The sequence below is a fragment of the Quercus lobata genome, chromosome 11, assembly GCF_001633185.2.
Source record: "Quercus lobata isolate SW786 chromosome 11, ValleyOak3.0 Primary Assembly, whole genome shotgun sequence".
NCBI classification, from domain to species: Eukaryota; Viridiplantae; Streptophyta; class Magnoliopsida; order Fagales; family Fagaceae; genus Quercus; species Quercus lobata.
This window is the reverse complement of record NC_044914.1, coordinates 49,959,707-49,986,414: the sequence shown is the minus strand read 5'-3', so window position 1 is coordinate 49,986,414 and position 26,708 is coordinate 49,959,707. Positions and strand designations below refer to the sequence as shown.

Genomic DNA, 26,708 nt, shown 5'->3' with positions numbered 1-26,708 from the left:
ACTAAATCATCCATTGATTTTTTTTTTTTTTTTTTTAATAACTTAATACAATCACTAACAGCTACGTACCAAGAACCTTAGTCTATACTAATTCAAAAAGATAAAGTGTTTATAGTATCTCTAGATATATCTGGTATTCATACAGAGGAGAAAAACTCAATGGCCCTGCCGTTACTTCTTATATTATACTTAGTGCAGTAGAAATTGCTTCAGCAGCAGCTTTAGAGTTGTCGGTTTGAAAATGCTCTTTGGGTTAAAAGCCTTTCTGATCTTGAACACAGCCCAAACAGTACCAATAGCATGTCCTGCAGCATCAAGCCCCTAATTTGTCACCTGTGCTGCTTGTTCTCCATACCTGCAATGATGAAAAAAAAGACCTTCAATATTTTCATTGCTTCCAATTATACTCAAAAGAGATAAAAAAAGTTATACTCAAAAGAGAACAAAGAAAACCAGGCACAAACATTATATCTTGGCCAAAACCCGGATTAAAGCCTTTCTGCTCTTGGGTTTTAGAATGCTCTTTGGGTTAGAAGCCTTTCTGATCTTGAACACCGCCCAAGCAGTACCAATAGCATGTCCTGCAGCTTCAAGCCCCCTCATTTGTCACCTGTGCTGCTTGTTCTCCATACCTACAATGATGAAAAAAAGACCTTCAATATTTTCATTGCTTCCAATTATACTCAAAAGAGAACAAAGAAAACCGGGCACAAACAGTATATCTTGGCCAAAACCAGGTCCCATACCAAACATGGGAGACAGCTTGTGCTGTTTCCCCAACTTCTACCTGTTTTGCATTGAACTACTGTCCAAAAAAGAAAAACGTCCAAACCAAGTTACAGAAACTTGGAATCTTGGATGGAATTATGGTATATGGGGCACAACTCAAGATAAGGTTTTCCACATAGGTTGTTGTCTAGCAACCCAAAATTAGTGGAACAAGACCTCAACCAATGGCAATAAAAAGAATCCACTAAAAGAGAATCGCAACACTACAAAATTATGACAATCAAGATTGTACCGATATTGATTAGAGAAATATTCTTGATGACAATGATGATGCAGTTGTTGCATCAATGTTGTTTTCATATTAAGAATTACCTCTGTGAAACAAGCCTAGTAGTCACAACTGAAGTGGTTGACATAACATTCCTTCCAGCAACTTCAACAGCATCACAGACCCTGCCTGCATACATGCATAAATAACACACGCTTGAGTGGCAGAAGCATGAAACATACCATAGATTCTACAACTGGACAAACACACTTAAAGAAAGAAACACATGCTTCATATCACAATTCTTTGGTCGTTCCCATTTTCAAGAGCCTCCTTTTGTCTTCTGAAACTTCCAGTCCCAAATTAACCCTCCATAGATATGCTTTTATATTTCAGTTCCTAGGTATCTAATGTATTATAACTATATTACATCTAAAGGAAGTTTGTATTTCACAGTTCTAAGCCGAACAAATTGTAATCAAATTTGGCTGCAAGTCCTAATACTTGACTTTCTAAATAAGTAGCTATCAATAAAACTAAAAGTCTGAAAAAAAAAATCCAAGAAGCAGCCTATGAATTGAAAATTTGCTCTTCTAAAGTAACATAGTAAGAGACAAACAAGCAGCTTCACCTAGTGTCAGCTTGCTTTGGTAGCTATTAAGGCTTTGTTTGGTTAAGAGAATGGAAAAGTGGAGAGATGGAAAACTCCTTTGTTTAAAAAGAAGATGGAACTAGACGTTAAGGAAGGAGGTGAGCTCCCTCCCCTCATTTTTCTCCCCAATTCGGGGAGAAAATAGAACACGCCAAAATGGTGGGCCCAAGGAGAAAATATCCAAGCCTCACCAAAATCACTACCCCCTCACTCCCCCTGTCCCCCAAACCAAACAACCCCACTATTCAAAATCCCCCATATTTTCTCCTCTCCATTTTCCATCCCCCACAAATCACACCTACCAAACACACACCAAGTGACTTGAGAAGAATGCAAAAGCATTTTAGCCTCCAAGAGTTGGTCAGTCTAAATATATGATAAATGGAGAAAGCCTCTCCCTGCCTCTCTCTAAACATAAAATAAGGGAAAGGAAAGAAAAAACCTCAATTGACAAATAAATAAAGAATATGAGATGAATTTACTAAATCCATCCAAGGAAGCAAGGACAATCTCTCCAGGGAGGAGGCTAAAAAATTCCTTGCCCACTTTAGAGTTCACTATTGAGGTTGTGAAGAATCCTGAGACTTTGACAACCCCAGAAAGGACTCTAGAAGCCATCTTCTCCGTCATCTTTGTCAACTTTTTAACCCTAAAATGACCAACCATAAAGTAGCATAGCATTACTTATCCGTATCAAAATTACATAATCAAGTAAAAGGTAAATAAAAAATAATAATAATAAAAAAGAAAAAAGAAAAAAAAGAAGCGGGGGTGGGAGGTGAAGGGATGAATTATATCATAGACAACACAATCAGCTAAACTGACTTATAAAAGTCAACAACTATATCCTATATTCTTTAAACAAATAAGGGACCTGGTTCTAGGACTCTGGCAATCAACCATTATAAAAAAAAGGTTTGCACGGTGCAAACCTCCCCCTTCTGTGGGGGTCTTGGAGAGATGATAATAGGCAACTCACCCCAATTTTGGAGTGGCTAATACGTGGAAAACAACCATTTTAACAGCTAAATGGAAATTCAATATATCATCTCCCTGGCACTGCCAATTATTATTATTTGTTGATAAATTGTAAGAATTAACAAGGGGTAAGGAAGATTTGAACCCTAGTTCTTTTTATAAAGAAGACCAATCAATTGAGCCACAAGACTCTTGGCCTCCCGTAGTGCCAATTATTATTAGTCCTCTACTGGAGGACTGTCCAATAAAATGCGATGCCTTGGTTAAATCTTTTAACAAAAACCAAAAAAAGTATCCCAACATTGTTTAGAACCAGTTGTTAGGCAATGTAAGCAGGAAACGGATTTTCATGTATTCACCTCACCACCTCTCTAAACCGGCCTCAACACCAACAAGTTCAACATATTAACAGTCCATGTTAGTGTTGGTGTGTTCCAAACACTTTTATTCTTATTTATTGTCTAGCTGTTGGAAATTTATGAGTAAAATAGCCATTGGTCAATTATGAGAAAAATAGTTGTTAGACAATAATTGATAAAATAGCTGTTAGGCAATAATTGATAATATAACTGTTGGGCTTTTATGGGTTATTAGTAACCAATAACAATAGACTATTATCTTCATAAGTAGCCTATATAATAGGTATCATAACACCTTTTCTAAAGTCTTTTTACAACTCTATATTTAGATATACACAATTCTACTATCTTTCTCTTCCACTTATTTTTCTACAAGAATATTTGTTTTTAAGGAAAGGCAATATAAGGTTGTTCTTAAACCTTTTGTGATTGGAAGTGCGTACATCTCAAAGGTCGACGCTATAGTCTAATCTTGAGGGGTTGTTTGACCAATAGAACCAATCGCACTGAGTTTTACTTTGGATTGCACGAATCAACCTTTAAGGACAACGTTCTTTGCGTGATTCAATAGTATTGTGAGATTGTTCCTAAATTCACTTATATTTATATTTTTATTGCTTATTTACATTCTTGCTAATTATTTGGGATATTGTTTGTTGTATCAAACTTGTTTATTCATTATTATTTTTCCAACAGTCCAAACCCCAGACAACATCTATCAGAACTACACATGAAAAGAAACCAAAAACTAACAATAGGTAGAGTTTTGTCAGGATAGCTAAAAGAGCAAAACTTAGGTAGAGTATTGTACCTTACGTTTCCCAAATAAATCCAAACACATGGCTGCGTTGGCCAATGCAGTACAAACAATGTTATTATGAGCTGTAAATAAAATTTAATTTGAGAAGCTAAATTTGAGAAGCTAAGATACCACGCCTAAGAAAATATACCTAAACTTACCCTTAGTTAAAATCACAATTATTCTGAAAATGAACATATACAAACCAATCTACCACGTTAACCAAGTAAAATTAAACGCCAAACAACACAGATACAATAACAACCAAATAAATCAATTATTATTCATAAAATACAATTTCTAAGAAATTAAATTCAAACCTTTCGATCCTCCTCATTGTTTCCGGACTAATCTCTGAAGTAGACCCTGGCCCCATCCTCTTCTTCAAGAACTCATTCCCCCACTTCAACCTATCCACTGTCACATCCCCACACCACAAAATCCCCCTAATCAATTCCCCTGAGCTCGCCGCAATCAACCTCGCCACACTCCCACTATAGTCCTCCACATTGGGGGCCAATGTAGTCCAATACGCTACCGAGCTCTGCACCATCAATTCCCTCTTGTCCTGCTCCTCCAGAGCCATCTCTCTCTTCACCAAACCATTCAACACCTCACCATCCCCCACTTCCTCCACAGAAAAAAAATTATACTTCTCCAAAACCTGATCCAATTCCTTCAAAACACCCTCTTGTCCTTTAGACGCAATCGTTAACCCATAATTCAACATCTCACACTCTTTCCCACCAAAACCTTCAACCTTTACATCATTTTCCAACGACCCACTTGCGGGAACACGAAGAGAAAAGAAGTAGTGAGACTCATCAAGCTTCACAGCCGCTTCATCCTTGGTTAAGACCAACTATGACAAGTTCACCACAAGCGAGTTCTACAGTATGATCTTTCTCTATGAGATGAGCTACCACGCCAGGAACTCTAACAAGAACATTCTCAGAAGATGACATGATTAAGTTTGAATTTGGGTTTTGGTTTGAATTTGAAGCAGACATGATTAAGTTTTTTTTAAGGTTTGGGTATTTTATTAGAGTTCGAGGAGTCTAGGATTGAAGGAAAATGAAAGGGCGTGTCGGTTTAAGATTTGAAGGAATCCGAGGCTAAACAGTACCAAAGTGAGTCTTTAAGTAAGCTAAACAGTACCAAAGACTTAAGTTATTAAAAACAAACACGATTTTGAAACTTATATGAAGGGTTGATTCAAATTAGAGTCCCAACTTTGTGGCCAAGCGCCCTACCTTTCCTTGGGAGTGTATATGGCATACTAAGATGCCTAAATGGGTGTCCTTTTTATGGACAATAGTTAATGATGGGATACTCACCATTGATAATCTTATTAAGAAAGATCAGTCTCTGGTTAATAGGTGTTGCTTATGTTGCTGCAATGGGGAATCAGTGAACCGCTTTCTTCTTCATTGTAAGTTCTCTCACGCCTTATGGTGTGAAGTTTTTGTAGTGTTTGGAATTCAATGGGTAATGCCATGGTCAGTGAACTCTCTTTTCTTTATTTGGAGAAACTGGTTTGGAAAGCATCATTCAACCATTTAGAATACGGTCCTAGCATGTTTAATGTGGTTAGTCTGATAAGAACGTAATGCTCGCATTTTTTAAGACAAGGTGAGAACTTTGGAACATCTAAAATGTTTACTTTTTCGTACTCTATTTCTTTGGGCTTGTGTTTAGGGGTGTACAAACTGTACTGTTGTATCTGATTTTTTAGTTTCTATTTCCTTTAGCTCTTGATCTTTTTGTATTTGTTTTATTGTTCAAAGTGTTCACCATCGTGAACATGATGTTCAATTTTTTCTCAATAAAAGTCTTATTCCCTATCAAAAAAAAAAATTGTTCCTTTCTCTAATATGGCCTAACCACACATATCTACACGCATGGATCCAAATACTTATTTGTCAATTTGGTAAAAGTTGATAAAGGCATAGTTGTACTGAGAAAAAGTAATTTAAAAAAAAAAACAGTACATAAGCAATTAGTTAAAAAAGATAGATGAAAGAAAAAAGATAATCCAAACTCATGTAAATAGCTTTTAAATACCCTGATATCTAGGTTAATGCAAATGCAAATGGACTATATGTTTTGGTGAAACTAAACAAATTAGAGTAAACATTTGACAAGCTTTATTTATATACTAAATCATCCATTGAAATTTTTTTTTTTTTTAACTTAATACAATCACTAACAGCTACCAAGAACCTTAGTCTATACTAACTCAAAAAAATAAAGATGGAAGTGTTTATAGTATCTCTAGATATATCTGGTATTCATAGAGAGGAGAAAAACTCAATGGCCCTGCCATTACTTCTTATATTTAGACTTCAGTGCAGAAGAATCTGATTCAGCAGCAGCTTTAGCTAGATTTGTGGGTTTGAGAATGCTCTTTGGGTTAAAAGCCTTTCTGATCTTGAACACAGCCCAAGCAGTACCAATAGCATGTCCTGCAGCATCAAGCCCCTCACTTGTCACCTGTGCTGCTTGTTCTCCATACCTACAATGATGAAAAAAAAGACCTTCAATATTTTCATTGCTTCCAATTATGCTCAAAAGAGAAAAAAAAATTATACTCAAAAGAGAACAAAGAAAACTGGGCGCAAACATTATATCTTGGCCAAAACCAGGTCCCATTCCAAACATGGGAGACAGCTTGTGCTGTTTCCCCAACTTGTACCTGATTTGCATTGAACTACTGTCCAAAAAAGAAAATGGTCCAAACCAAGTTGCAGGAACTTGGAATCTCGGATGGAATTATGGTATATGGGGCACAACTTAAGATAAGGTTTTCCACATAGGTCACTGTCTAGCAATCCAAAATTAGTGGAACAAGACCTCAACCAATGGCAATAAAAAGGATCCACTAAAAGAGAACTCGCAACACTACAAAATAAAGACAATCAAGATTGCACCGATATTGATTATAGAAATATTCTTGATGACAATGATGATGCAGTTTTTGCATCAATGTTGTTTTCATATTAAGAATTACCTCTGTGAAACAAGCCCAGTAGTCACAACTGAAGTGGTTGACATAACATTCCTTCCAGCAACTTCAACAGCATCACAGACCCTGCCTGCATTCATACATAAATAACACACTTGAGTGGCAGAAACATGAAACATACCATAGATTCTACAACTGGACAAAGACACTTAAAGAAGGAAACACATGCTTCATATCACAAATTCTTTGGTCGTTCCCATTTTCAAGAGCCTCCTTCTGTCTTCTGAAACTTCCAGTCCCAAATTAACCCTCCATAGATATGCTTTTATATTTCAGTTCCTAGGTATCTAATGTATTATAACTATATTACATCTGAAGGAAGTTTATATTTCACAGTTCTAAGCCGAACAAATTGTCATCAAATTTGGCTGCAAGTCCTAATACTTGACTTTCAAAATAAGTAGCTATCAATAAAACTAAAAGTCTGAAAAAAATCCAAGAAGAAGCCTATGAATTTAAAATTTGCTCTTCTAAAGTAACATAGTAAGAGTGCAAACAAGCAGCTTCACCTAGTGTCGGCATGCTTTGGTAGCTATTAAGGCTTCGTTTGGTTGGGGGAATGGAAAAGTGGAGAGATGGAAAACTCATTTGAAAAAAAGGAAAAAAGAAATTGACGTTAAGGAAGGAGGTGAGCTCCCTCCCCCCATTTTTCTCCCCAATTCGGGGAGAAAATAGAACACCCCCAAAATGGTGGGCCCAAGGAGAAATTATCTGAGCCCCACCAAAATCACTACCCCCTCCCCCCGGTCCCCAAAACCAAACAACCCCACTATTCAAAATCTCCCCTATTTTCTCCTCTCCATTTTCCATCCCCCACAAATCACACCAACCAAACACACACTAAGTGACTTGAGAAGAATGCAAATGCATTTTAGCGTCCAAGAGTTGGTCAGTCTAAACAAATGATAAAGGGAGAAAGCCTATCCCCGCCTCTCTCTAAACATAAAAGAAGGGAAAGGAAAGAAAAAACCTCAATTGACAAATAACTAAAGACTCTGAGATGAACTTACTAAATCCATCCAAGGAAGCAAGGACAATCTCTCCAGGGAGGAGGCTAAAAAATTTCTTGCCCACTTTAGAGTTCACTATTGAGCTTGTGAAGAATCCTGAGACTTTGACAACCCCAGAAAGGACTCCAGAAGCCATCTTCTCCGTCGTCTTTGTCAACTTTTTAACCCTAAAATGATCAACCATAAAGTAGCATAACATTACTTATCCAAATCAAAATTACATAATCAAGTAAAAGGTAAATAAAAATAAATAAATAAAAGCAGGGGTGGGAGGTGAAGGGATGAATTATATCAAAGACAACACAATCAGCTAAACTGACTTATAAAGTCAACAACTATATCCCATATTCTTTGAACAAATATGGGACCTGGTTCTAGGACTGTGGCAATCAACCATTCTAAAAAAAGGCTTGCACAGTGTAACCATTTTAACAGCTAAATGGAAATTCAACATATCATCTCCCTGGCACTGCCAATTATTATTATTATCGTTTGATAAATTGTAATAACAAGGGGTAAGGAAGCTTTGAACCCTAGTTCTCTTCATAAAGAAGACCAATCAATCCACAAGACTCTTGGCCCCCAGCACTGCCAATATTATTAGTCCTCTACTGGAGGTGGAGGACTGTCCAATAAAATGTGATGCCTGGGTTAAATCTTTTACCAAAAACACAAAAGTATCCCAACAATGTTTTGAACCAGGTGTTAGGCAATGCAAGCAGCAAATGGATTTTCATGTACTCACCTCACCACCTCCCTAAACCGGCCTCAACCCCAACAAGTTCAACATATTAACAGTCCAAACCCCAGACAACATCTATCAGAACTACACATTACAAGAAACAAAAAACTAAAAATAGGCAGAGTTCTGTCATGATAGCTAAAAGAGCAAAACTTAGGTAGTTTCTTAGGTATTGTACCTTCCGTTTCCCAAATAAATCCAAACACATGGCTGCGTTGGCCAATGCAGCACAAACAATGTTATTAAGAGCTGTACCTAAAATTTAATTAGAGAAGCTAAGATACCACGCCTAAGAAAATATACCTAAGCTTACCCTTAGCTAAAATCACAACTATTCTGAAAATGAACATATACAAACCAATCTACCACGTTAACCAACTAAAATTAAAGGCCAAACAGCACAGATACAATAACAACCAAAGAAATCAATTATTCATAAAACACAATTTCTAAGAGATTAAATTCAAACCTTTCGATCCTCCTCATTGTTTCCGGACTAATCTCTGAAGCAGACCCTGGCCCCATCCTCTTCTTCAAGAACTCATTCCCCCAATTCAACCTATCCACTGTCACATCCCCACACCACAAAATCCCCCTGATCAATTGTCCTGACCCCGCCGCAATCAACCTCGCCACTCTCCCACTATAGTCCTCCACATTGGGCGCCAATGTAGTCCAATAGGCCGCCGAGCTCTGCACCATCAACTCCCTCTTGTCCTCCTCCTCCAGCTCGTCCGGAGCCATCTCTCTGGCCACGAAACCATCCAACACCTCACCATCCCCAACTTCCTTCACAGAAAAACAACTATACTTCTCCAAAACCTGATCCAATTCCTTCAAAACACCCTCTTGTCCTTTAGACGCAACCGTCAACCCATAATTCAACATCTCACACTCTTTCCCACCAAAATCTTCAGCCTTTCCATCATTATCCAACGACCCACTTGCGGGAACACGAAGAGAAAAGAAGTAATGAGACTCATCAAGCTTCACAGCCGCTTCATCCTTCGCTAACGGCCATTGAATTTCATCACCAACGCGCGCAAGAACAGCCACGGTGTTGTCACCTTGGTTAAGACCAACTATGACAAGTTCACCACAAGCGAGTTCTACACTTTGATCTTTCTCTATGAGATGAACTACCACGCCAGGAACTCTAACAAGAACATTCTCAGAAGATTGTAATGTTCTGGTTTGTGAAACAGTGTCATCGTCAGGAAAAAGATTTTCCGCTAATTCCTTCGTTTCAACAGAAGGGTATATAGTAGAAGCAGAAGATGATGATGAAAATGGAGAATTGGCATCTGGGTTTGAGTGAATGACTTCTGGGTACAGAGGATTCGGGTTTTGGTTTCGGTTTGAAGCAGACATGATTAACTTTTTTTAAGGTTTGATTTTTGGGGTTTAACTGTTTAAGGAAGCGAGAGAGTTCGGATATTTAAAGTTCGAGGAGGCTTACGATTGAAGGAAAATGGAAAGGGCGTGTCGGTAAGATTTGAAGGAATCTTTAGTTAGCGGAGGAGGGAAACGTGGCATGTGGTGCATGAGCCGCGTGACAACCGAGGAGGTCTCTTTTCTTTTTCGTTTGACAAGGTTAAAGGGTTGTCTGATTGATTGTGAATTAATAAAGCTGTTATTCTCTCTCCCGCGCTTCATAGCGACGCCTGTTTTAGTTTTGATTCTGGCCAATGGGTCCAAAATATAGATTTTGGATAAGATATTAAGACAATATAGGAGGAATTAGGCATCAAAAGATAGGAGGAATTATATAAAGTTTTGAATTTAAGAATTAGATAAGAACCAAAGAACCTTGAAGTTGTTATCCAAAAAAAAAAAAAAAAAAACTTGAAGTTTTCATTTTTTTATTTCTAGCAAATGAGTATTTGGATCTTTTTAAGTATTTGACTATTTTTTTTAAGTGTATTCGGTTCTCTTATCCTCACACACCAGTTTAGTATAGGGAGGAATCCTCTAAAGGTGGCCATAAAATGTTGATAAGAGATTTCGAACCTAGGATCTCATGGGTATCATGAGACTTTAAGAATCACTTAGCCAACTCTTCAAGTTCAAAATATTAAATCGGATTGTCCGGTTCAATTGAAAATCAGACCTTTTTCAATTCTTTGATCAATTCGTTTTGATTTTTAAAATCATGGTTCAAATTCCTATTATTAATTATGGAATTATAAATAAAGAAAAAAAATAATGTTATTAATTTATGATTATCATCTTGTTTTTATGGAATAATTTCTCCTAAATAAATATTTGTTTTAAATGGTTAGAAACTTATAAATATATATTAGTATGCTATGCCATGTAACACTTTTAAATAGCTAGAAATATAAATACATATGTTGTGCCCTATGTGGCTTAAGCCAAAACACTCTCACTCCTCCTTGCACTTAATACATGGGTAGGTACCATCCAAAATAATGAGTTGGGTGGTTCCTAATATAAACACCTAAATATTTGCATAACGGGTTCTAGTTTATAACTTTATATGTATATATATAAACTAGTCATGATACACCTTAAAAATCTTAAGAATCGATATTATGATAGATGAAACTTAGAACCTTCAAATTTATGACACGTCTTTCAAATCTATTGAACCTACCACCTAAGTGTCCTCAAACGAACGATATAAAAAAATAAAAAAAACTTAGGTTAAAAACATGCTAAAGTTAAAAGGATATAATTTATAATTTAGACTTCTTTCTTTCTATCGCTCCATTACTCAACCTTTTCTATATATATATTTTTTTTCACTTCAAGTCTATACATTAATGGGCTTGGAGCTTTGGACTGGCGGAGGCCCTTAATTGGTCCACCCAACATGTTGGACAAAATATTAGGCCAAGCCGAAGTCTCAAATGAGCCCAATGCCTGAACTAACATTTTATTAGCAACTTTAACATCCAGCTCTTTATAAACATGCTAAAAAATAAAAATAACTCTACGTGATTCATGATCTTAAAGCAGATTAAGAGAATCCCGGTTGCTATTCTGCAATTCAAAAACTTTTCCTTTACATCACAACGTTATTGTCCAAGCATTGACCCATATGACTCCTCCAAACTCTTAAGCAACTATCTGAAATCCGGAAGGATTAAAGATGCAGAGAACCTGTTCGACAATATGCCTGACAGAGATGTTGTCTCATATTCTATAATGATTCATGGCTATGCTAAAAACGGGTTCCACCAAAAATCCATGGAGTTATATTCCCATATGCGAAGTTTGGGTTTGGCTCCAAATTCTTTCACCATTGTTGGTGTGCTTGTTGGCACTGCAGGCTGGCAAAGCTTGGTGCTTGGACAATCCATTCATGGACTGATTGTTAAAACTGGGTTAGAGTCTGATATGATTGTAGGTACAGCTATGTTAGATATGTATGCTAAATGTGGAAGTATGATTAATTCATATAAAGTATTTGAGGGAATGAAGAACCCGGGTTTGATTTCCTGCAATGCAGTGGTAGCCGGGTTTGTACGCAATGGACTCTTTGAAGAGGGCCTTGTGTTTTTTAACCAGTTCCAGAAGTTTGGTTTGGCACCTAATGTGGCTTCGGTGTTAGCTCTTATAAGGGGTTGCATTGGTTTGGAGTCACAGAGGCTCTGTGAATGTATTCATGGCTTCATTGTGAAAGTTCCTCTTGTTTTGGATGTATCTGTCAATAATTCGGTTCTTGATATGTACTCAAGCTTGTTGGATTTAGATGCTGCAACTAAAATATTTGATGAGATGGAATGCAAAGATGTTATCAGTTGGACAACAATGATAGGTTTGTTGATTGATCTTGAATATGCCTCTTCTGCACTAGCGCTTTTCAGCAGAATGAGGGACAGTGGGATCAGTCATGACACAGTGGTCATCATGAATCTCATTTCAGCTTGTGCAATCATCGGGGATTTGAAGAGAGGGAGAAAAGTCCATGCTCAAGCTGTTGTTTGTGGATTTGGTTCTGAGCTCACTCTTGTGAACTCTCTAATTGCAATGTATTCCAAGTGTGATGACTTGAATTCTTCTAGAACAGTTTTTGATCAAACATCTCAGAAGAGTTTAGTTTCATGGACGGCAATGATTTTGGGCTATGCACAGAATGGACACCCAAGAAAGGCTTTGAATCTCTTAGTTGAAGTAAGACTGGAGGAAAACTTTTTCCTTGATCCAACAATGTTGGTTGGTGCTTTAACTGCTTCTGGTGGACTTGCTGCTTTAGAACTCTGCCAGCAGCTTCATTGTTTTGCTTTTGAGGCTGGTTTCTCCTTGCATAGACCAGTTCAGAACAGTCTCATATCAACATACTCAAAGTGTGGGACTGTGGAACTTGCCCACACTGTTTTTAAGGAGATGGGTTATCTTCAAGATATAATCTCTTGGAATGCAATTATAAATGGGTACGGGATCAATGGTGATGGAGATACTGCATTGGCTCTCTACTATGAGATGAGGAGTTGTGGAGAAGGTCCTGATAGTGCAACCTACCAGAGCATTTTGAGTGCTTGCAGTCATGCAGGTTTAGTGGACAATGGTCTAATGATATTCAATCAAATGGTGGAAGAGAATAGAATAAGGCCAATCCAAGAGCATTATGGGTGTGTAGTTGACTTGCTTTCAAGAGCAGGCTGCTTGCCTGATGCAATTGGGTTTGCCAGCAAATTTTTGGATGGAACAGGTCCAGATGTTTGGAGAGCTTTGCTTAGCGGATGTCTTCTTCATGGCAATGTAGGGCTCGCAGAACTTGCAGCAAGCACGATATTTGAGCAAGATCCAGAAGGATCCGACCAAGTTGTGCTTCTTTCAAATGTTTATGCATCAGTTGGTAGGTTTCAGGAAGCTGAATCATTGAGGTCAAGTCTGAAGAAGAAGGGGTTACTAAAAAATCCTGGGATCAGCTTGCTGAATGGGATTCCATATGATTTTGGATGAGGATTTTTAAGCTTTGCTCAAAGGTGATCTTGTGTGTTAGTGCCAGACTATCACATTCCTAGTGAAGAATATCAGGACAATACAGTCTGATATGGGACAGGATTAATAAATAGAGTTAAATTAATTTTATGTGCTACATTGACAGTATTACATCAAAGATCAAACCTGAGAATATCAGATCTTCGTCTACTTTCATTTGACTTGAAAGCCAGAACATCACCAAATCGATAGGCATGTGGATTGATCGAATTATAACTAAGCTAGACTTGTTTGGAAAAAAAAAAAAACCTATTGCATAGGCAATGGGCGACTCAATTGATGGAGTGCTAGCTGAACTTTTTAAAAAACTGTTAATAGTTACAAGGTTTTCCATTGTTTTAGGATTATGTATATGTCCTCAACATTGACATGCTAGTAGTGAGACTTCACAACCATAACTAAGTGTAGGTTTCCAAGTGTCACCTGTGTCTTGTATTTGAAGATTCAGCCTGTTATTTACCGAGGCAAGTGCTTGATTTTTTAATATTGGTCATATAGGTTTTTGTCAAATGTAATCACCATATTTTCTCTTCTTTGTAAAAGTAAACAATGTTAGCTACCTTTGTGCCATTGTAAATGTAATTTAGAGTTATGCAACCACATCTTTCAATTACAGTGACTTTTTCCCCTGTAATCACAAAAAATTCTATCATGATTTGAGTGACCTAATTTGGATTAAATGATTAGGATGAATGCGGGGTATGGTTTGAAGTCAACTAGGCCTTTGTTGACATATCTTGTAGCCATAGCTTATGGCAAGACTTATTATCCCATAAACATCTGAGTGAGATGTGCAAAAACTCAATTAGATTTTTGACTGGGAATCTGTGGAAGCAACTGGAAGGATACCTCTTCCTATGAGCTACTAGGAAGATAAGTTAATTTGGGTGTTGAATAAGAAAGGAGCCTTTTTCAGTTAAATCAGCTTATGGGGCCAGTCAAAGCCACAGGTTCAATATCAATAATATGGAGGTATGGAAACTCTTTTAGAAATCAAAGTTACACAAACGGCTTAAAATGTTTTTGTGGAGATTTGCAATGAATATTTTTCCAACCAGAGCTAGCTTGAAGAAGAGGGGTATTGATGGTGTTCTCCTCTGACCTCTTCATGGCACTGGGGAGGAAATGTGTCTGCACTTGTTCCGCTACTGTCCTATGGCTGAAGCAGTTTTGTTTGGTTTAGAATGGGACCTTCCTATGAATGTCTTTCACTTTGATTCTCATATGGAATTAGTATTATATTTAAAAAAAAAAACCTTTTTGATGATAACAGTTGCCCGAGCCTAGTCACTGTGACCTCTTTGTGCGGAGGCACCCCTTCTCCCAAAGTTACAGGACTCTTTTGCCAATTGCCATATTATTTAGATGGATTGTTATTGCACCTCTAGGTATTTTGGATAAAAGCATTCCTAAAAACCAATTCATCCATATGACTGATAGATTTTAGCTCAATATGGGAGTTGAGAAACAAAATGCTATTTTCAAAAGGGAAAATAAATGAAACACAAATGATAGTTAGAAATCAATCTATTTAATGTTCTTCATAGTGAGGTGGCATATGGATCCAATTTTCCTTGGAGTGAAGCAAGTAACCGTCACTATGGTTAAGACCACCACAAGTAACTTTAATTTCACAAGAAGTTTTTGTCGCCGTTTATGCTCCCCTGCTGTTGATGAAGCCTTTGCTATCAGGTGGGCTCTAGAGTTAGCAGAACATCAACAACTCCAGAGGATCATTGTGGAGTCTTAACTCTAAAGAGTGTATAGAGTCCCTTGAGAGAAGATCAACAAGCTTGCCTTGGGAGCTTTAGACCTCAATGAGAAATGTCTTGCAACTAACTAAGAAGTTTGATAAGGTTTCCTTATGCTGGACTAATGGGAAAGTAAACACTGCAGCTCACCTTCTAGGTGAATGATCTCTTTGATGTAATTCTTTTGGATTTTTCCCTTCTCTATCCTTACCCCAACTGGTACAGATAATAGAGGTTTAAAGAGGGGTTTTTGTAACTCTGTTGTTGTTTAATCCTACATTATATTATTTGAGTACCAAAAACCAAAACATGTTGAACATTACTTGTATTCGTACATTCAACCAGTCTCATCACTAATTCAAACCAACTGAATGTGTGTGTGAGAGAGAGAGAGAGGCGTGGTTTGATGGTTGTGTTCATTTTTAAAGTATTGCAGAGTTTTAAAATCTTGAGCAGTATATGCTTGCTGTTAGTTAGCTTTTATGTTCTTTTTGTTTCTTTTTATTGTCTTTTGATTAATAAAAGATTGTCTAAGCAAAATATGCTAAGAAAAATCTTATGACACAAAGTTTAATATATAGAATTTGCAAATTACTGCTTAAGTTCATGAAGTCATGGCCAATGGTTATGGATGGTCTTGGTTAATCACATTTATTTCTGTGCATGTTGTAGAACAAGAGATTACAAGAACCATGCAGTTGCACATGCAGTGTAGTACTACTTGAATGACATCAAATCGGTGGAAAAGAATGATGTTTGTTCAAAGATATTGGACAAGAGTATCTTGAGCCACAGAACCAGGCAGCCTATTCTCAGTTCAAGAAGTTTCTGCGATCACAATAGTTATGGCTTAAGATGAGTTATAAATGCGAGTCTTTTTTTATTTCTTGATCTCTATAAATGCGTATCTTATCCTCAAAAAAACTATGGAAGGCACAAAATACAATGAACTAGAAGTGGTACCCCAGTCCATTTATTCTAGTTTCTTAGAAGTTCTCGTAAATTTCTGACTTTTATTACAAGCAAGTTGAGGACTATGGAAGAATCTGATAGCTACAAGTCCATTTTTCTATAGTTTGTGACCACATATCTTTTCCTGTTGCAAACGCATAATCCTCCTCCACCCTGTTAATTATGTGTACAATTTGGTTGTGGCAAAGTGACTAGCCTAGCTACTAGGACAAAACCCAAGTGATCTGAGGCAGCCTCAATGACTAATGAATGATATAACAAAACTCACCAAGGCTCATAGATATCCACACAGCTAAAGCACCACACGTAGTGGAAAATTGTTGGGCAAAATGGATATAACAGAAAGACAAAACTTAGGTATACTTCCTTAGGTGATATACCTTGAGTTCTCTAATTAAAATCAACTGCATGGAATATTGACCAATGCATCGTTATCTTTTCTAAGAAAAATTTAATTCACCATGCAATTCATTAGTGATTAGTCAATGCTACCACATAATTGACTTCAATTGGGAGAACCTAAGGTATAACACTTAAAGAATTTAACCTAAATTTTATCCTAATAGCAATCAAAATACATAATCATACACAAAGATAATGCTTGGTTTCATCTCTTTCTTGTGCATGATCTAAAATCAATTAAATTGCGAGTTGCCCTCATTTCACTGTCTTCTTAGCCATCCAGCTAGTCCATTGTCCCATCTACATCAGCCTTACAAACACTAGACCATTCCATGAATTTCTAAGCCTTCCCTCTCATTCTGCTTCAACTTGTTCTAATAATGGACCTCTCATTTATGGTGTTTGTTGCCTATATATACTCTAGTAAGCCCTTGTTACTCCTAAGCCACATTTCATTTTGTATGTAACCTAAGCATGAGGACATCAGATATTCTTGCATCCAACTGGAACTACATCTGAGCTTTCTTTATATTGCTCCTAAAGTCCCTACAAGTTACTGGTTTTTTCTCTCTGCTAGAGGGAAAAGGTTTCTCTAGCCTTATTCTTCTTGTTCTTTCTGCAGCCATTTCTTTCATTCTTATATTTGTTGCTCTTCTAATTGACGTGCTAGTCATACTCCATTCTAATGCTAGTCGTGCTGGCTTCAAGATCAGCAATGGAAAACAGAATTGCACTGGAGGCATTTGTTGGCACATTGTTCATGATTATCATATTGTCTGCAATGACAACAAAGACTTCATTTAGTTTATATGTAACCATTGTATATTGACCATAGCATGGTTGCTGTATGAGGTCATTTAACCCTTTTCAGTATCATATATTTGGTTTAGAATTTCTAAGGTCCACTTGTTACAAATCTTCTAAACAGTGGGATTAACATTATGATAGCCAAAATGGGTGATTTAAGATCTATGGTTCTTTTAAGAGGGACCTCTAGCTGATCTTTGCCAGCTTCCATTTATCAATTAGACTGGTTTAAAAAGGTAAAAAGCTTAGGTATGACATTATATGTACTGCATTGTTTAGTAAATAAATCCCAAAAGTAGTAAGAGTATTGATGCCTTATCAAGCATTTGAGAATTTTGGTACACTAAACTAAATTCCCCTTTGGCCAAAAACTTACTAGACTCCATGCAAAGGGGGATGGGTACGTACCTTTTAAATTCATATTATAAGGGTGTTTGGATTAATTACCTTTTGCTTTCAGATTTTTAGCTTATTAATTTGTTTATGTAAAATTTTTTATAGCTTCACGGGTTCTAGATATGATTGTACTTTTGTTTGTTAACTTTTAGCAAATCAACAAAAAGTTGATTCCAATTCACACTTAATCAGCATCTCAGCGAGGGTAGGTTCAACTAAGTTTCTTTTTTTATTCTTTTTCTTTTTTAATTTTCATTTGTGGTAATTGGCATCATCGCTATAGTTTGAGTAAACTCAATAATCAACCTAGTGATATTGCTTATTGTACACCAACGTACACAGACTTTTTGCACTGAAATCGTTTGCGTACGTTTGTTTGTGCGCAATAAGCAGTGTATTTACCCTTCTTTCAAAGTGTCATAATGACATGTTATAGATGCTGCAAGAACCGTAGAAAAAAGTTCAAAGCAAGTCCTCTAAGACTGTTCTTTCTTCCTCAATTATTGCTTAGTACCACAATAGTAGAATAAACCAATTTGCTATAATCTCTGTGTGTTCTTTATATGTCTGTCTGCGTGGGGTTACAAATGTTGCAATCCTTGGAATGATTCTCAATAAGAGCACACACACTTTTTCCAATGTAATCATGACTTGAAATCACGATTTCAGTTTAATGTATGATTGTGTGCAATATATAGTAGTATGTACTAGTATTTACCCTTGGTTTAAATTGTCCATAATTACATGATACAGATGCTGCAAGAGCTGTGAAAAGAAGTTCAAAGCAAATCCTCTAAGACTGTTCTTTCTCCCTTAATTATTGCTTTACTACCACAATAGTAGAATAAACCAATTTACTATCATCTATGTGTGTGTTTGTTATATATGTCTGTGTCTGCGTGGGGTTACAAAAGTTGCAATCCTTATAATGATTCTCAATCAGAATGCATTTGGCAGTAAGGGGCATCTTAATATTCTTGAAATGTCACTTTAAAAAGCATAGTAGATACGAATCCAATCACTTCAAAATAGTTTACAAAGATAAATTGTAAATGAACTCCAGCCATGCATGAGCCACGTAGTCTGGCTATTGCCGAATACTAACATATAGTCACAATCAAGAAAAGGTGGCCTCCACACCCAATGTGCACTCACTCACATGCATTAGTCATTTCTCGCTTAGGCTACAAACAAAGGTCTTGATGGTCGTTCCAGACTGCTAAACAGTCCAAATCCTAGACATTCAGGATTATTTAACATCAATGTCTATTTTATATGGTTAAGAATCAAATTTGCTTTTGGTAGGTAAGATTTTGTTTAAGTATGGGATTTTCACATTGACTTAATGGACTTCAGCTGAATAAATTATTTGTCACACTCTAAATGTTTTACTTTATATTTTTTCAATTACATCTTATCATACATTTGGTCCTGTCTTTGTCTCCTATTATAAAGTAATATGAAAAAAAAGGAAAAAAAAAATCAGACATGATATATTATAGTTGGTGGAATAAATTTTTAAAGTTTCACTTTTATTTTACCGTTACTTATTTTTTAAGGTTCAACTTTACTTTTTGTCCATATCATTTTTTAAGCAAAATAAATCTTAGAAACTAAACTAAACCAGAACAGGGCTTAAATTTCAGTCATGGGGCCATCATCCCATATAATAATAAGAATTTTCTTAAAGTTGTGTATTATTTAATTGAAATCCATAGTTGATTGAAAATTTATAATGCATCCACACTTTTTTGTTCCCTCAATTAAGTGTTGTTGACGTTTCCGACCTTTATGTAAGTTCTAAGGGATATATATAATTTCATTGATTTTTTGCTCTGCTTACTAATAGTACAAATCCCAAATAAGCAATTTCAATCAAAAAATTGTTCATAAAGCAAGCAGGAAGTGATTTTTAACTCTACTTTACAGCAGTTTTATACATGCTTAATTCAAAGCTGAATACCCCCTTTTTTTTTTTTTTTTTTGGAGAAAAAATTCAAAGCTGAATACTAGTTTATTCTTGCTACTTGCTAGTTGTTTTCCAATGCTTTACTTTAAAATACTTTCCAGCACTTAGGAGAATGGGACAATTTACAGCAAAGTGACTTGATGGTAATGCAGCTGGCCATGTTTATGCAATATTAGGTTATTTGACTTTGTACAATATGATTATTAGATCAACATATTTAGTATTTTAACATTATGTTAGACCTGTCATTAGCACCATGAAAAGCTAAGCCAACTAGTTGGACCAAATTCATCAATTTTCACCCCTTAGATTAATTGTTTGCTTTTGGGTTCTAGGTTCACTCAAATAGATCAAATCATTGAGATCTTTAATTAGTGTTAATGGACACAAATGATCTTATCTACCTGTTTTGTTCCATTTTTTTCTTATGAGATTGGAAGGTCAGTTACTCAGCTTTCCATCAGTCCCCTCATATTGATTAATTAAACAAAGCAAAGTGGGGTCTTCCTCATTACCATTTTGTTGTATCTATGGGACAAAGATTGACTGAGATTTTTTTTATTAAATGCAGAGATTATTGGTGTTTTGTGATGGTCCTACTATCTCAATCAATTATAGTCACCAGACTGATCAGGACCTCTCAAAAAGCCTAATGGCAAAGCCACGACAAAATTAGGAAGAAGCACTTCTAAAGAAAAAGAAGTAAGGCCCTCTTCTATCTTCTACATTAAAAGAGGAATGGGCATCCATCATTTCCATCTTGTTATATATCTTTTACTTTTTCCTTTTTAATTTCTTTGTTGTAACTTTGATTAAATAAATAAATAAAATAAAAAGCTTTTTATTTACGATGTATATATATCATAGGAAACCTCAAAATTTGAAAAACATAAGAGAAAAGTTCGAAGACTCGAAATGAGCATCCAAGATTCCAAAGACAAGATAAAGAATGTCACGTAGTTTAATATTTTGCATGTCTATATAAATAAAAGAAACAAATATATAATGATTTTTTTTAAAAGGAAGAAAAGAAGGCTTTAGTGCTTTGAAATGGACAAAAATGAAGATTTGAAACGACTAGTGCATCTTTTTTATTTAATGGGGCAATTGAGACTTTGAAAGGGTCCCAACATGCTTAGTGTTTGACACATAATATATATTTATACAATTGTACCTAGTGGGAATATTTGGGAATCAAGCCTAATATTTTCTTAACGTACCACATTACTTTATTATATAAAATATAATACTTAGTATGCCTACTCTTAACATATCCTGTCTTCAATTTTATTTGGACAACGCACCATACAGTGCAAGAATTACATTCAACAAAAACAAGTGGAACCACATATCTTTGTTCTTTTTTCATTTTTATGCCATATAAGAATGATATATCAATAAATAAATGATTTAAAATTGGACCAAGAATCATATACATGAACCAAAAACAAAGATAGGGCAACTGACATTGAGTCATGCATCTTGATTCATAGAGAGGCAAAAGCAAAAGCATGGAGAAACTCTTAACCAAAGCCATTTTCATCACTCTCTGGACCATTCAAACTGCAAAAGATAAACTCTGATTAGCAAAAGGAGTCAAGGACCATTTAATTTCTGGAACAACATCAACCCTCTAAATTGTTATGATCAGTTTGAACTTTACACAGGCTATAAAGTCCTTATTCCTTAATGATTGTGCTTCCCATCCAACAATTTGCTCACCAACTTTGGCACAAAGAAGCCAAGGACAAAAACAGAGTGGAACACTAACATACCTTTATTCTCTACCTTCCATGAGAATGTTATATGATGATGATAATTAAACGAATTGAAATTAGACCAGGAATGATATACATAAACCAAAAACAGAGACAGTGAATAGGGGCAAAAGCAAAAACATGGAGATACTCTTTACCAAATCCATCTTCATTGCTCTTTGGACCATCCAGCTGCAAAAGTGAACAGAAGAAGAGAATAATAAAGTGAAAATTGTCCTCTGGACCATTTATTCTAAAATTCTAGAACAATATCAGCCCTCTAAATTGTTGTGATCAGTTTGAATTTTGCATAGGCTATAAAAGTCCTTAATTAATGATTGTGCTACCTAACCATCAATTTTGCCCACCAACTTAGGCACAATTAAAGCAAGTAAAAAGAAACTAGCATCAATGCTACATGAAACATTCAGCTCCTCTAACCATACATAATTTTCTTAAAAAAGTGCTTGAGCTAGGCATAAACAATGTCATACACATAATTGTCCCAACAACAAAATTATGAACAATTTTGTTCTGCTATAATAGTTTCATTACATAGACAAGTTATGACTTATGACATTTGAGTATCATATATAGTCGTCCTCAAAGTCTATAAATATTAAATACACAACATCTGTTAAAAAAAAAAAAAAAAAACAAAAATTATAAAAATTAAAGGAAATTACACACTACACCACCCTGAAAAACCAGTTCTAGGCACTTCCTAGTCCTAGTTCTACATTCAAAACAAAAACCCATTAAAAAAAAAAAAAAAAAAAAAAAAACTACTAGGCGTAACGACTTGTAGTCTTTCTACACCTGCAACTTTTTTTTTTCTATTCATGATCAAAACCTCTTACAAAGGAGTTAACAGTGTAACCACAATGGGGCTCCGAACAACATGCTTTCCCACTCCATCGGACCAAGAAATCGACCCGAACACCGCACCCGAGTCATCCAGCACTAAATTCTTGCTATCAGTCGTTACAGTCACAACATAGCTCAGCTTCTTCACTGCAGCCGTGAAAGCCAACTTCGTCGGCTTCACGACAATCGTCACACCCTTCGGAGACTCAACTTTGACAGTGTAAACAGCATTCACTTCACCCACATTGGTAACAGTCCTCAGAAAATTCTTACTGATCGCCCCAACCTTCGCGCTCGAAAACCACGCCGCAATTGACGGGTAGTTAAGATTTTCCGCTAACGGCTTCTTCCTAGGACATCTAGCAACTGATTTAGTTATGATCTGAATTTCCTTGAGACCGTATCCAACTCCACACAAAAAGTTGACATAATCGACATTGGTGATATCATAAACTAAGCCAGGATCCATAGCTTGTCCTAAGTTCACATGCCCCGCACCGAAACCATACGGCGTGGATGGTTTGCCATTGGCCTCATCCATCATCGGCTGGTTTCGGTTATCGAGGACATTCGCGGTGGTCATCAATGCAGACCGAATCATGGCGGGGCTCCAATTAGGATGAGCCGATTTAAGCAAGGCCGCTGCGCCACTTACATGAGGACAAGCCATTGAAGTACCGGAGAGTATGCTGAATTCGGTCCTTCGGGTATCGGAGTCTAATCCGGACGGGCCAATTGCGTCGGTCCACGCGGCTAGTATGTTCACACCTGGCGCGATCAAGTCGGGTTTGAGAATGTTCGGGTCCAAACCGTTTAATCCTCTGCCTGAAAACGAAGCTACGATCGGAGCCGGTTTGATTCCGAGCAAGGTGCCTTGGAAATCAATCGTGGCCGTTGGATTCGGAGTTGATGAGAGGTATTTCTTGACGAGATCGCCTTCGTTGACGCCGATTGAGCAAGCCGGAAGAATGTGAGCGTCGCCGACTAAGCCTTCGCCGGCGGACATTCCGTTGGCGAGTATCATTCCGACGCCGCCGGCTTTCTTCACCTCCAGTCCTTTGGCTACTCTCGCACTACTTCCTCTGTCGCAAATTACGATTTTGCCCCTGACGACGTTTGGATCCAATGAGTTTTCCATGCATAGAGAAGCAGCTAAGACCCCTGACTTTCCGGGATAGACCAGAGGATACATTTTGCCGTGAATTGGAGCTCCGGCGTAGAGCGATACTCCGGAGAATTGCTTGCCGTTACCGAGTTTGATAACGGCGGGGAAATTCCGGTCAATTGTGCCGGCGCCGACTGTGGTGAGCCAGGGAGCGAGGTTTGTCACTGTCATTACGTCGGGGCCACCGTTCCCGGCCGATGAGGACACGAAGATTCCTCGCGAAACGGCGCCGTAAGATCCGATTGCGATCGGGTCGAGATAGTAAGGTGATGAAACGCCGTCGCTGCCTCCGATTGAGATCGAGATTACATCAACGCCGTCCTTAACGGCGGCGTCGAAGGCGGAGAGAATATCGGAATCGAAGCAACCTGAGTTCTTCCAGCAAACTTTGTACACCGCCAAACGAGCTTTCGGAGCCACACCTTTAGCGATTCCAGAAGCGTAACCTGACATGTTCGCCTGAAAAACGTACCTCCCGGCGGCGGTGGAAGCGGTATGTGTACCATGCCCATCGGCATCTCTCGGAGACCGGTACTCAACCGTACCGTTGCTCACCATCGGACCACCAACACTCGCCGAAGCATCATGACCTTTGGAGAAAAACTTAGCTCCGATCAACTTCCGGTTACAGTTTTGAACCGTGAATTTCTCTCCGGCCTGACAAGCTCCCTTCCACCGAGACGGAACCGGACCGAGATTCCTATCGGAAAAGCTTCGTCGCTCCGGCCAGATTCCAGTATCGAGAAGACCGATAATGACATCGGAGCCATAATCCGAATCGGACCAGAGACCGCGCTGGTTTCTGAGGCCAAGAAACTGAGGAGACCGAGTGGTGTGAAGCTCGCGACGGCGGTCCTCGAACACGGCGAGGACTGAGGGGTTTTTGCCGATCGTATCGGCTTCGCTTTGCGTGAGAGAGGCGGAGAAGCCATGGAAGACGGTGTCGTACGTGTGGAGGATCCGGGGCGGGTCGGCGAACTCGGACGCGTACCAGTGGTATTGGGTGGGGAAAACAGACGGCTTGGATTGAGAGTCCACTCTGATGATGAAGGTCTGGACCGTCTGATCGGCGGAAAGTGATTGGATCAGATGAGGAAAACTGTAGAGAAAGATAGAGAAGAGAAAAAGCAGTATTGGTGAAGCCATGTTTTTGAGAGTGAGTGAAGTGGAAGTGTGAGTGTGTGTTTGCCGACACAGGTGTGGAGTATAATATAAGAGAGGATTTATTGTCTTTATTTTCAGCCACTATTTAATTAAATGGGGAAACCTTTGATAATAATTAATTAATTAATTAACGTTTAAAGTATGTGGAAATGATTTTTGTCGTGAAAAGGAATTTGATGAGTCGGCATAAGATATCGTGGCAGTTCTGCTGTACTTTTAAAACGACGAAATGGTAAATCCATCAATTTTGGCACAATTTTATGCCACCCACAACTCATCCAATGGCTCATTTTTTTTTTTTTTTTGATGGGATCCAATGGCTCATTGACACTGATACTGACACTCTTATCAATTACATGTAGCAAGTTGTAAAATGATTGTGTTTTTCATTTTCAAGTGTCCTCTGGAATTTTTAGATAAGCTGATCAAATGGAACCGAACAAGGGTAAAGTACCTTATTACAGGCTTTTTATTCTTTGGTTATTTCTAGAACAAGGTCAATAGGTCATGATGATACATTTTTTTACATTACCCCTTTTTACCGTTTGTTAAAAGAGTCAACTATTATTAGAATAATATGGTTTTTATGAGGTTTATTATGCACTAATCACGTTAAAGTGCATTAGTAATTATGAAAAAAATTTGTCTTCACATTTTTATTGCTATTTTTAAGAGTTGATAAAGGACCAAAGAGTAATGTCAGAAACATACTCCTTTTCACATATAAATTCACACTCTGCTTATATATCAATTTTTGATTAGGTTTTAATACTTTCACGTGAGTTCATTACATGTATTTAAAAAAAGAAAAAAAATGAAATTCAATTAAGAGTTGACACATAAATTAAAAAAAAAAAAAAAAAGGGAGTTGACACATAAATAGAATATTGATTTGGAAATAGAAATGATTATGTCTCTAGCATTATTCTTGGATTTAACAAATTTTTTTTTTTTTTTTTAAGAAGAAATCTTAATTGGAAAAAAGCATCTATTGAACAATAGACGTTGGATACGCTTTAAGTGTTTTAGATTATGAAGTCCCCTAAATCTAAAGTCCTATTATGGACCTTGGATTCGCTTGAATAGGTTAGACAACGAAGATGAGCAAAACTTTGTTCCACTATTGAAGCATTAAATGGTTTTCGAATTTGTTCGTACTACCATTTGGCCAGTGTCATTTTCACTTCAATTATTACCACACATTAAATGTCACCAAGTAAATTTTTATTAATTACAATTGCATACAAAGGAGATATACAAAGCTATATATGTATGTCCTTGAATGCATGTCTACCTCTGGTGTCAACGTGTCATGAATTTTCAGATCACGACAATGATAACCGCATGATCAATTTGAGAATGAAGTTTGCACTTATATATATATATATATATATATTTTTTTTTTGCTAAACATGAGGTTTGCACTTATACTCTCTATACATGATTCTATTATTATGCATTGCATGCTGATTGAGAGATACACCTACCTAATTTCCAATTTCTCGTGTAGATCATTCATACAAATTTTATTCTCATCTAATTAATTATTGAAAGCTTTGTGTAACGGTCATATTGAAATCAATGAAATAGGAAATTTAATTAAACATTGTGAAGCATTGATATTTGTAATTTGTACCTGAGGGAAAGGGACAAATTGATCAAGATAAGAAGGTCCCACAGTCACTCAGTGTATGATTTTAAGGAAATTAGAAATAGGGGAACCCCAACATTTAATGAGTTCAAATTCTATAATTTTGATGTTTTAATTGGTTCCTCTTAAACGTTGGAAAATTTAGGCATGGTATTTGAACGATATCTATAGCTTATAGTCTTGCTTAATATGTGCCTAGATTTGCATTTTTATAGTTTTACTTTTAATTACATACATCTAACATTAGTACAATTTTCTTATACTAGAGATATAA

General features: G+C 36.9%; 3 protein-coding genes and 1 pseudogene across 3 annotated transcripts; 1 reads left to right on the top strand and 3 right to left on the bottom strand.

Annotated features, from left to right (window-relative positions):
* Nucleotides 1–37: 37 nt before the first annotated feature.
* On the bottom strand, nt 38–5,464 carry LOC115967655 (annotated as a pseudogene).
* A 445-nt stretch (nt 5,465–5,909) lies between these two features.
* On the bottom strand, nt 5,910–10,144 carry LOC115968684 (protein EARLY-RESPONSIVE TO DEHYDRATION 7, chloroplastic-like). The gene is made up of 4 exons (XM_031088159.1): nt 9,032–10,144; nt 7,821–7,987; nt 6,796–6,880; nt 5,910–6,300 (listed from the first exon to the last, which is right to left on the bottom strand). Exons 1-4 carry the CDS (start codon nt 9,931–9,933, stop codon nt 6,111–6,113), a joined length of 1,344 nt encoding a protein of 447 aa, XP_030944019.1. The 5' UTR covers nt 9,934–10,144; the 3' UTR covers nt 5,910–6,110.
* A 1,313-nt stretch (nt 10,145–11,457) lies between these two features.
* Nucleotides 11,458–14,153, top strand: LOC115967812 (pentatricopeptide repeat-containing protein At2g13600-like). The gene has a single exon (XM_031086964.1). The coding sequence runs from the start codon at nt 11,530–11,532 to the stop codon at nt 13,492–13,494; it is 1,965 nt and encodes a 654-aa protein (XP_030942824.1). The 5' UTR covers nt 11,458–11,529; the 3' UTR covers nt 13,495–14,153.
* A 7,951-nt stretch (nt 14,154–22,104) lies between these two features.
* Nucleotides 22,105–24,829, bottom strand: LOC115968351 (subtilisin-like protease SBT1.6). The gene has a single exon (XM_031087733.1). The coding sequence runs from the start codon at nt 24,763–24,765 to the stop codon at nt 22,444–22,446; it is 2,322 nt and encodes a 773-aa protein (XP_030943593.1). The 5' UTR covers nt 24,766–24,829; the 3' UTR covers nt 22,105–22,443.
* Between the last annotated feature and the right edge of the window lie 1,879 nt (nt 24,830–26,708).